This window comes from Egretta garzetta, unplaced genomic scaffold, assembly GCF_000687185.1.
Source record: "Egretta garzetta isolate BGI_Z169 unplaced genomic scaffold, ASM68718v1 scaffold60, whole genome shotgun sequence".
In the NCBI taxonomy this organism is placed as follows: domain Eukaryota; kingdom Metazoa; phylum Chordata; class Aves; order Pelecaniformes; family Ardeidae; genus Egretta; species Egretta garzetta.
This window is the reverse complement of record NW_009258269.1, coordinates 437,041-449,139: the sequence shown is the minus strand read 5'-3', so window position 1 is coordinate 449,139 and position 12,099 is coordinate 437,041. Positions and strand designations below refer to the sequence as shown.

Here is a 12,099-nt window from a genome sequence, read left to right as displayed (position 1 = left end):
GGTAATATTATGGTTCTGTGGATTCTTTTTCAGACAAAAAAATCCTCATTAGAGGTAGCTGAAAAATGGAGCACTGAAACAATGACAATGTAATAGTTTTTCACCTAAGCTTGTCCGTTTTTTAGTTTCACTGAGAGATTCCTTATTTGAAAGAATACTGACTGTAACTCCATCCCTAATTCATGCATACCTCCTCATGTACAACTCCAGCAATAACCTTTTCTAGCTGTACAAATCAAAGAAAGATAATGTGACACCTCAGGTAGTGAAGTAAGCTGAAGAAGTTTCTCTTAAGGGAACATTTTCCTCTTTGGAGGGGCGCTTGCCTGGGCTAGGCTTGCACAGAAGCAGTAACCAATGTCTATGCAGATAATATGCCAATATTTTTATACTGTACGGAGTGTGTAGATATGTAAATATTTATGTATGCAATTACAAGCAAATAGGGTCCATAGGAGCTTACTTATACGTAGCAGGCAGAACATTTTCAATACTTTGCTGTGCTTCCTTGTTTACTTATTTATATTCAGACAAAGGAAGTGGTAAGGCTGACTAGCTCACAAGTTTTCTGAGAAGAGACCATTTTGTATTAGAGGAAGCAGTATCTCTCTTGGATGTCCTAACAGCATAGTTCTAAATTAAAAAAACCCCAGGACTTAACCAGAAGAAGCTGGGCATTAGGCGAGGAATTACTGGACACGCTGGAGGTGGTCACACCCAGGGAATATATGGCTGTTTCATTGACAGTACGGCTATGAATGTTTTCTAACTGCCTAGAGGAGAAAACTTACAATGGATTTGCGAAACATTCCCTACCGTTCAGACGTGGTTAACTGGAACCCAGATGACTTAGCGGAATATTTTAGGATGGTAAGTTTAACTGCGTTTCATCTTTGTATGATGGAGGAGTAAAATACTGTAACATTGTTGGTGCTAAATTTACACATTTTTATAATGGGCAAAGCTTGCTGCAAAACTAAAAGCAAAACCACTGAAAATTAAGAAGCTGAGCTAAACTGGCCAGCGAAATCTATAAATGAATCTTTAAAGTATGCTTTAAAATGGGCATAAGAGAAACTCAGAGCTTTTCAGAGAAAATACAGACTGTACTACAACAATTCTCGATATAACCTATAACAGCTATAGAAGGCATTATTGTGTGAAGACTGCAAGCTTTCTAGGTTGTCTTCAATGATTTTCAGAAAAGATTTTTTTTTTTTCAAATTGCTCAGTGTTCACAAATGAGCCTCTGAATGTCTTTGCTAATCAATCCTTGAGAACCCAGCCAGGAACTTATCAGTTGTGGATACACAGACTCCTAAATTTTTTAGGCTCAATTGGAAAAAACCTTTTGCTTTTTGGTTTGACTTCCTTATTCTAAAACTTCTTGGGCAAAACTCACGGCTCAGGATTGCTAGCTACCCCTTCTTTCCTGACACTTACTTTTTCTGATGTTTCCTTGTGTGACTAGCTGGGAATTTCTGGGGTTTTTGACATCTTTTTCACTTGTGACAACCTATAAATTTCCTTTTACGATGCAGAGGACTTCCCACACTGAAGAAATACTTTGAAAGGCAATACAGGAATGCACTGCCAATACATATCCTCTGCACAGCAATGCTGACACCCTTGTAATTGCCCAGGAACGTGTAACTGAGCCAATTTTACTGAAATTTCATTTATGTGTGTTCTCTGTAAATTGTTTGGTTTCAGTTCACATGAGAGATAGTGCCTGCTCCATCTCCCTTGCAACTGAGTATGTTCCTCCCAAAGTCCAAAACTGCCAGCCTAGAATTTAACATTCAGATCAATCAGAAGATTTGGGAAGATTTTCAAGTAATGACAGCATAGCTGGTTAATTTTCAAGTGAGCCGTCAGACTAGACTTGTAAAACCTGGAACAGTTTGGGCTTTGTTTTGAAATTATGTGAAACTTATTGTTTCAACAGCTCCTTTAAGAGTTTTCTTTGGGGAGTTGAGGTAAATTTGATACTAGAATGCAAAACTAGCTAAGACAGACAAGCAGATCAAACACAAAGTCTACGTCTACCAAATCTCCAGAGAAGTGAAGCTGCCGACGACTTGCAAACCTTTAATTTTAGGGTGCAGGGGTTAGTGGCACAGGAAAGTGAAACGAAGAATCGGAGATGGAACAGATGAGATCATTATCAACAGGCAACTTCAGACAAATACGAAAAACATTACAACACTGGTGCACGGTGGTTTGGATCACCGTTTCCAAGAGACTAAGAAGGGAAACGGCTTCCTGAAAGAGTTGATAATGTTAGTCTTACCAGTGATAAAAGGATTAACTGTAAGTTCTGTCATAACTGAATGGGCCCAGTTACATTAATTTTTGAGTACCTCCCCTCTACTGACCCAGACAGCCCCCAGGATAGAGAGGGTGGTGAAACACTGGAAGGGGTTGCCCAGAGAGGTAGTGGAGGCCCCATCCCTGGAAACATTCAAGGCCAGGTTGGACGGGGCTCTGAGCAACCTGATCTAGTTAGCGGTGTCCCTGCTCCCTGCAGGGGGGTTGGACTAGATGACCTCCAGGGGTCCCTTCCAACCCAAAACATTCTATGATTCTGTGCTTCTATGATAGAGATGATCTTGGCATTCCACTTTTGGGGAGGTGAACCAGGGCAAAAGCTGCTTGAAGTCATCTAAGAAATCTATGTAAGGCAATAGTGTCAGCCTAAGTCAGCCAGCACTGGGCAACTGCCAGAAGTGACCAGATCTTCTCCCCAGATAAACTCATACCATCTCCCTCACACACATCATTAAAGGGTCAAACGTTATACCTTCGGAATGCTTTATTTGCATCTAATATCTTTTGCCTGAAGCCATATGTTCTAAGTCCAGGATTCAAATCCAAGAGCAACTTTTTTTTTCCTCCTAAACTGAGATAATTGTGGATAAATCTTCTCTCACCTGAATTGAGTGGTCATGACACGGGGCAGTGGTAAGATTTCATCAATTCATTGTTAGCTTACACCTTCCTATTAGCAAAATTCAGCCAGCATACACATCAGTAATTTATCTAACAATACTATGATGTACTACCGGCATGAATTAAGTCCTCAGTTTTTGTCAAATAAGAATTCTTTATACTTAACAGTAGTAACATCTAATTTGGGATTCTAGGTGTGTTAACTTAAAGCCTATGTTAATTTAAACCATGCATTCAAAATAGGGAAGGACCAATAAAGAACCAAACCTTCAAATAATTTCTAAAGACTTTTTTTTTAGAAAACGCAAAGATGTTCATATTTGCAGTATACCAAGGTTTATTTTTAATAGCTAAACAGTATTTTTCATCAATTATTTTAAGAATGAGACTAGGTCTCAGTCACACTGATGTGTTCTACCAAGTAGAGCAGTTGCTCACTGCTGCACGCAGACTTGTGCTGGTAAGGCCATGACAGCCCTTGCTATAGGAAGGAGACATTATTGACAGGTTTAAGCCCTCAGTCTGCACAAAAGTCTTAATCTGTATCCTAAAATATTTAGCAGAGTTAGGTGTGTTTCTGCATATAAGTAACTGAAGGTGGCTCCTAAAAATATTCTCTCAGCTGTTCAGGTGTTTTCAGGATCTGTTCGCATATAACCCCAAGTTACAAGATTACTCCTTAGGATGCATAAATAGGATACAACTGAGAAAGGACATAATGCTCCCTGTAAGATAGTCTCTGCTTTAGGGGAATTATCCCAGCAGCACAGGATCATTTGTCTGCATAACTTTGACTAGGCCAAGTTTCAGGCAGTACCAGAGCCATTCTTGTCTTGAAGGCTCTAAAAAGTCACTTTGGCTGCCCACTCTTTGGGTTCGTTCCGGTATGGATTTGATCAACTTGAAACAGAAAAAACGTGTTCTAGCCAGATTAAAAAATATACACTGTGTTCTCACATTATGCTATTACTGTTCAAATAAAAAAAAACCACCTTAAGACACCCACTGGAAATATTTAAGAATCATGTCTTGCTACATGTGGTTAGTAGTAGTTTGGTTTGGTGTTGGTTTTTTGTTTTTTTGTCCTAAGACTTCCAAATTACTGTTAAATTTTTGTCTGGTAGGACCAGGAGCTTCCTTTTCTTATGTACATGATCAACTTCTAAAACGTATGTCCTTGTCCTAGATGCTTCTGTAAAACCTAGCATTGTGGAAAAGCTTTCCAAATATTATAGATAATTTCCAGGATTAACAAGCAACAGTTCCATCCAGGAGAGGAAGCTTTTTGGTCACAACAATGAAGTCAGTGACTGGGGTCAGGGCTTCGGTATTCCAAGATACTAAGGGTTTTGCTCTGCTTCCTGTGTTCTGCAACTGTTCATCCCAGTCAGTACCACAACTATCCATTTTCCAAATGCTTCTTTGGGCCAGGCAATTCCAAGGTGTTTTTTAAATGTGAGGAATTACATGTTGCTAAATGGATGAAAATCCTCGAGTCCACTGAAGAATCTTTGTCTTAAAAATCCACGTTTACAGAACAAAATGAGCCATTTAGACAGGTTCTAGCGTACAAAGGCTAACTTGAAGCAGCTACTCGAAGCTAGTTGTAAGTCTAAGTGTCTTAATCCATTCTTATAATTAAGAGTGCAATAATCATCTGCTTTTCATTGACAGTTAAAGTATAAGGACTGTGAGAAAGTCGTGAAAAAGCACAGCATAAACGGACAAAGGTTTTTGGTAAGTAGAGTTGTAAAATTCCTTCCTATAAAATTCCAAACAAGTGATTGTTTCAGCTCCTCCTTGCTTTACATTGGCAGATGCAAAGTACATAGCTCGCAGATGGCTGCTGAGGTAAAAGATGAGAAGTAAACGCCTTTGCTAAAATCAGGCAGATGTCTTGTTTAATACCAGCAATATGGAATGCTGGTAACCCAAGCATGTTGTTTAATATGCATATATTTAATAAGTTTTAAACTGACAGGGAAGTTACAAAACCACAATCTTGTCTTAAATTCATCTCTTCTTTTATAGGAAGTGCTTACTTTCAAATACTAACTACAGAAAACTCACATTTATTAATTGCCCTCTCCTACTACAGAAGATGCAGACCTGGTCAGAATGACTGGCCTTCTGTTGTAATCACTATTGCATGCCTCTCTACGTTAAAATGATGGGTTTTTTCTGGAGCAATACACAAAATCAATGTACTTTAAGAGCACCAAAACTAGTAAGCGAAGTCCTAGTGGTTTAAATCAACATTGCTCCAGGCTTTACCAATAACTTGGCTTAACTTTAAAAAGCTGGCAACTTCCATTGACATAGCTGCTGTTTTCAGGTCTTAAATATACATCCGTGAAGAGGTGTAAGGCTGTTAATATTACTTCATTTTACTTCTGTTTTATTTTATTTCCCAATATTAACAATTCTATTTTCCCCCAAAGTAGTCACCTTGATCATCTGTATAATTAGTCATAGTGGGAAAATCTATGCAATCTATGCTCTTTAAAGCCTTCTTATTTTTTATTTACTTCTCCTAAGGTATCAAGCTTTTTGACATTTCCTTGAAATGCGACATAAAATTTTTCAAACACCTTTTGCAAGAACAGGATATTACGCCTCCCTGCTACTGGGTGGAGTCAGAATTATTCAGATGTGTGTCATAGGATTTATCCTACTAACCCCCTAGCTCAAGCCCTAAGGATCTGTGGCTGGAGTGGGAGTTCTGCCTCTGGAGGCATTAAGAAATTGAGGAAGTTTGTGAGGTACAAATAAAAAGAGCAATAACTCTGTGATTCCTAAGTGATTTTTGTAATTTTGTATTATTTCCAGGGTATTTCTGTAAATACATAGGTCAGAGTGCAGCATTTCTTCAGAAGCATCCTAGTAGATTCAATGGATGCTTTTCTATTAAGTAAAGCAAGCAGCTGCTCATGTCTGCTCAGACTTTTTTTTTTAAGCTTTTGACCTACTTGTCAATTGTATAATGCAAAAAAGGTTCACCTGTTAAACAGAACAACAAGAGAAGACTTTTAAGTGAAATATTCTAGAATACAATGCAGTCTTGAAAAAAAATTGCTTCCCTGTATGAATGGTTTTTCTAAGAAACATCTTTTTACATTCTGTAAGTTAGTTATTGGAAACCGTCAAATTGCTTTTGCACAGAAGAAACTGTTAAGACTGAGTGTTTTCAGGTTTTGTATCTGTTGTCAGATCTATATGGTAAAGCCGACTGTAAAAATGTTGTTGTCTTCTTCATCAGAATAACACCCTAGATTCAAAGTCACATTTCTGTATCTACCGCCTGCCACAAGGAAAGTCCGGTTGAGATGTAGTAGGAATAAAACCAGAGGGATTCCACGTAACTTATTCTAATAAAATTCTCTAATATTGAAAATGGCAACATGGCCCTTTTATGAGAGTTTAAACCCATAATATTTGTCAGGTTTATCAGCAGAATAGAATTCCAGAGAGAAGCTTAAAAAGACTTTATAAAAAAAAAATTATGATCCTTCAGTAAATCCTGCAGGACATTTCCCTAAAGGGAGAACATTTTTCTGTGGTTTACTCCTGTGAGTGCTCCCAGAGGCAAAATAGTGCTGGAAAACACAGGGACAATTTGTTCTGTTCTGAAAATCATTGATAGCATTGTGAGCCTACGTGTAATCAGAAACTTCTTGCTGTTTGCAATGAGAAATACAGAAATAACTGGTTCCAAAGAGGGTACGCAAAGCTTGTGATTAACTAAACAAAACACTTTCTCAAAAGTTTTCATAATGCACTAATCTCTCCTAAACTTGGAGTTGCATGTGATGGAAGAAGAGAGGGGCTGACTCTCTGCAGGAGCCTCTGTAAAGCTCTCAAGACTTAGCACACCTCAGCTCAGGTCAGGAGTAACCTGCAATCTCATGGCTGTATTTTGATTGACGGGGGAAGAAGCACTCTCCCTTCCATCTCAGTTTCTAGAAAGTGTTTTGTTAGGCTGCCAAGGCTGCTTTTAAGTCCAAGGAATTTTCCAGCTACATCTTCACGAGTACATGTGATTTTACATATACTGTGATGTTTCAGACAAAGTTCTTAGCACAAAACTCTTCTCCAGCAATTGGTGCTTTATTTTAGAATTTACAGTTTTACCCTGAAACTGCAATCAGGCACAAATTTGCCTGATTTCACCATGCAGACATGAAGGAACTATCTAGCTTCTGAAGTTACTTAAATACCATATTTTTTAGCTGTACTAAAAAGATGTGAAGCAAACTAGCATAAAATCAGAATCTATGGCAGAAGTTTGCCTTCCCTACCTGGAACAGCTCTTTAACATAGGGCATTTCATTGCACATTGCTTTAAAACTGCAAGTGTTTAAAAAAAAGTTTGAAATATTCTGTCTTTTTATATTCAGCGTGGGAAGCGCAATTCCAAAATTGCCAGGAAGAATGCCACTGATGGTGGGTTCCAGCAGACCATGCATGTTCTGTTGACCTCACACCCGTAATCAGTAGCCCAGGCTGCTACCAGGATGTAGCCCTCTATTAATTGTTTGACGCTGTCCACTGCGATGAATTACAGTATCTCAAGACTTCTTTAATAATAAATACATAAGGGATATGTTTCCCTGTATGCCAGGTGATGGCAATGTACAATGAAAAGCAATATCCAGAAAGCAAGAGAAAGAAAAGAGGAAAAAAAAAAAAAAAACAGAAGACTTAAAAATAGTTCTGGATTTTTTTGGTTTATTGTCTGTTCACCTGCTTCAGTTTAGTTATCTCTGATAATCTCTAGGGAGGAAGTTGTTGCAGAAGAGGGTTTTATTTCCAGTTCTTTTGAGAAGCAGAGCAGGGATGGATTTTAACCTTACTTGTAAGTCAATGTGACAAAATAACACCAATAAAGATCTGGATTAGAGCCCAAATCAGAAAAGCAAATGACTTGACTTTAACTTGGCACAGAGTCCCATTATTTTGAAATTAATTCTGGAAGAACGGCTCATCTGCTGGTAAACAAACAAATTTACCCAACTTTCATCTGTTAAGAGCTGGTTTATGATTTTATTTCTCTTTACAGATCTTTTTAACAAGCTATCATTAAAAAATTCCAGCTATAGAAATACCTCTCTTGAAAGTTAGATGTGATTATTTTGTTGAAGTCCTTTGTTTGTAAACAAAACCACATGGCGTTTACTAACCTCCTAGCTAGTCTAATACAACTGGCAGCTACATAAAATAAAAACTAACACCCAGCAAAATAAAAAAAAATACAGAGAGGATTTTTTATTAAAATGGGTTCACTTCTCTTACAAGCCATGGGATGGGCAGGCTGTTTATCCTGCACTGCTTTTCTATGCACTTTATGTTCCTATCAGTTGAAACTTCATGCCACATTTTTGAATATGCAAACTTCTGTAAGTCAGAGGATGTTCCACGGGCAATTTTGTGATATATACCATGTGTTTCCTTTTCAGAACATGTCAGAAAATGATATTCAGAAATTTCCCAAACTCAGAGTGCCGTAAGTAAAGACAAACCAATTTAACATTAAAAATAATCTTAGTTGGTTTGCAGTGAAAACTCATAGAAAATACTGGGCAAATGATTTGCAAGTGATTAGAGACCTGCTTATAGCACTGTAAAGAGAAAAAGAAGAATGTTCCAAAATAAAAGGAGTCTTGTCATGACTCCTCAAGCACAATGATGCAATACAAAAATACTGTCTGGGGGATGTTCAAAAGAACTAGTCCATAATTCTTTGACTGACAGCAGGTCCATAAAGGTTAAACTTTTTCATGAGTACTACCTTCGAAGCATGATTTAACTGTTCACTGTTTAACTACTGACTTTAACTCAAAGGAAAAAAAAATGTCAGGTGTGTACACAAGAGTTGAGGAGTTCATCATATGCTTTTCCCTTAGGTAGGCGTTAAAGATAAATCAGTCTGGAACATTTGATTCAGTGTTAAGTATTTTTCCTTAGCTCCTGTGGATTAGGCCTTGAAAAAGTTTTGCATTGACTGGTTTAAGGCTCCAGTTCAAAAGGTGGTACTTGGACTCATGCTGAGCTGCAGGCACTTCTTGAAGCTAAATAGAAAATGCCACCACATAGTATTTCTACCTGAATATATACATTTCTATTTGAAGATACAGAGTATCAGCTTTAAATCACTTGGTAAAAATTTACTTTCAAGAATACTAACCATATCTTAAGAATTTAAGTTGCTATTCTATGAAAAGATCTGCTATGGAACTGATGAATGATCTTTGAGGAGCTGATGCTGCATGATTACATGCGGTGGAACCCAGTTTCCAGGATCCAGACCATGAAGGGTTTTCCCTATTTCACTTGCTCACAGGTTTAGTGGAAATCTATGGCCCAGGAGACATTCAGCCATTATCCTAGTTATCGCATTGCCACAGACCTTTAGGGAGCAACAATATTTGGGCCAAGTAATCTATTGGTAGGAACACCTAACACATACCTTTTCTCCCTTTTCCCACTGAGAAATTAAAATAAATAACTGTGGCATGACCATTAGCTTTAGAGATTGGGTTATCATGAATGTAGCTGTCATTCTAAGAGAGAGCATCACAGCTGACCTAACGATTTGTTCAATTATTAATAGCTTAGCTCCATTGCAACCTGTTTTCTTCAAACACCCACTATGCTTAACACTTGGCATTTTGGTAACGATATGAAAAACTGCTAAAAAATGTAGTGTTACATTTTTTGTTGACCTCATTCATATTACTCCTGTACTTCCTATATCTTATGAAAGAACTTTTTAAGTTAATACTAATACCACTAGGTTAACATATACACCTGAAGCTTCATAAACAGCACACTGCATCCTGAAAAGTGGCACAGCAGTGAAACAGGGAAGGGATATAGTATATTTTACACAGAGCAGATGTTAAATATCTTTCTTAAGCGCTAAATGAAACCCAGACCTAATCATAAGGGTGTAATATTTTGATAGTAAGTCCAGGGAAACAGAAGGCCAATATACAGCTTAAGGACAGACCGAGTTTTCTTATTGCTATTATCACTATTGGCAGTCACAGAAGGTCATAAAGGTTTATACTTGTAGATAACAAATGTGAGTGTTGCAAAATACTTTAAAGTGCATTCAACAGAATGTGTCTTACTTAATGTGGTCAGAATTAATAAATAAGAAAAAGAAAAGATCTCATTCAAAATAACAGCGGTGGTTGGTTTATACCTGAACCATGATCTAAACACTGAAGTTAGTCTTTGCCACTCCTATTGTTTACTATCTCAAGAGAAAACATTTCCAACTTTTCCGTTTGTCAAGGCACTAATACAGGCTGTTGATCCCTTTGGCCATCCTCAGTGGCAGCTTGCTGGCAACCCTGAGATTTGAAATTTTCAACCTTGGTCAGAAAGCTTATGGCATATCCCACAGCACTTGTGAAAATTTCCAGTAGTAAAAAGGGCATTATTGCACTTAAGTACATAATTGCATCTTCCAGTTAAAACATGGGAAGGGTGTTGAGTTCTGACAGGGACCCATTCAGAGCCTACAAACATGGCACAGTCTGAAAGTCATTCTACTTTCAGGAGAGTCAAAGTGCAAACCTAAAAATTAAGAAGTCTGTGGTGCCCTTCTCTTTTAACAAGGTATGCCTTAGGCAGAGGTGAATGTTTGCGTGCAAATGCTCTCTCAGATGAGGTGCTAAAGGTTGTTGAAATGTTTCGAACGTAACCAATATTCAGCCAGTTTTGAAGCCAGCACAACAGTATTACATCTGCCCAACAGACTTTTCAAAAGGCCAAAATAAGACTTCATCACAAACTATGCTCTTGCCAGTGTTCAGTATGCAACTACACAACTTCCTGGTCCTAGAGGACTTTGCCTTCATCTCTCTCACCCATCTTAGGTCCTTTATCCCAACACAGATATCTGCAGTTAAGCAAACAAAAGCCAGTTTTGGAGTAGTGCTTTGGGGGTTGGTTGTGTGGTAGGTTGGGTTTTGGGTTGTTTTTTTTTTTTATTTTCAACTTCCTGCCAGTTTTAAGCTAAGTGTCTGGTGGAGGAGGTAGAAAGAGAAGTCTGAGTAACATTTTCTGCAAGTGCTGTTGCCTTATCCTCTCCTATCATCCACTCCCACAACTCAGAAAGCAGTGCGGTTTTGGTACTTCCTTCCTCACATGGCTACAGACTTGGCTGCTCAGTGCACCGACCTTCTGTAATAACGTTGCTTGTAAAGTGTTACCATTCTAAACCTAGCTTTCTTCTAATAACCTCTCTGAGCCACTGGTTTGAAGCATTTCAAATAAACTTGAAGTAAATATTAGACACTGTATTTTAAGCAGCAAATGATTGATTTTTTGGCAGCAAGGTAAGATGAGCAACTTTTTCCTTTCAGTTTTTCCTCAAAAAACAATTGGTGTAAATCCCCATAGCAGCCAGCCCAGGTTCAGTCCAGAAAGCTTCCCAACACTCAGATCTCATCCATACCCATGGAAGTCTGAACTACAAGAATTATTAGCTCTAAACCCAGTGATCTTCATTTTACTTCTTTAGCTGAAAATAAACACAGTATTATGAAAGATCCTTCCTCTACCTCTTCTACAACAGAGAGTAAGACACACACAAGTTCCGTAATCCATTTCTCAACCAAAGCACTGGTATACACAGCGCACAGGTCACCCTGGAACATCTCCTGATGTTTCACACAGAATTTATTATTCACGCAGCAACTTCCTTACCACCTGCAGCAGAAGGAAATTTCTTGTGCAGAGAAGTGTTGACTGCATGGGAAAGAAGAAGAGCAAGAGGAGTCCTATGTCTATAATTTGGCATTCTTCTTGCTTTATACAATTTGCTTGGGTAACGATGGCCAATGTCAGATGTAGACAGCCGTAATCCTTCTTAAATTATTAACATTTGTGCATGTGTTTATTTCAAAAGGGGCAAGTATGACAATATTTCCTTCAAATCATAAAATTGCAAAATACTGTCTTATAAAATAAAACCTCCCAAAATATTCTTCCTCTGCCTTTCTATTTTCGTACTTGGATCCGTGAGTACATATCCTTAACTATCCTTAACTTCAAATCACCCGTCTTCATCCTTTTCAGACAGCATGACCATACTGATCTGAAATGGCTTGTTCTCTGATACTTGCTGGCAGCCTG

General features: G+C 38.1%; 1 protein-coding gene across 1 annotated transcript in view; it reads left to right on the top strand.

Moving 5' to 3' along the window:
* Nucleotides 1-587: 587 nt before the first annotated feature.
* LCP2 (lymphocyte cytosolic protein 2) overlaps nucleotides 588-12,099 on the top strand; it is a 29,219-nt gene continuing 17,707 nt past the window's right edge. Inside the window, exons 1-3 of the mRNA XM_009649520.2 lie at nucleotides 588-870; nucleotides 4,627-4,689; nucleotides 8,409-8,455. Of these exons, the coding sequence (XP_009647815.1) occupies nucleotides 793-870; nucleotides 4,627-4,689; nucleotides 8,409-8,455 (188 nt within the window). The 5' untranslated portion in view covers nucleotides 588-792. The remainder of the gene's footprint in view (nucleotides 871-4,626; nucleotides 4,690-8,408; nucleotides 8,456-12,099) is intronic.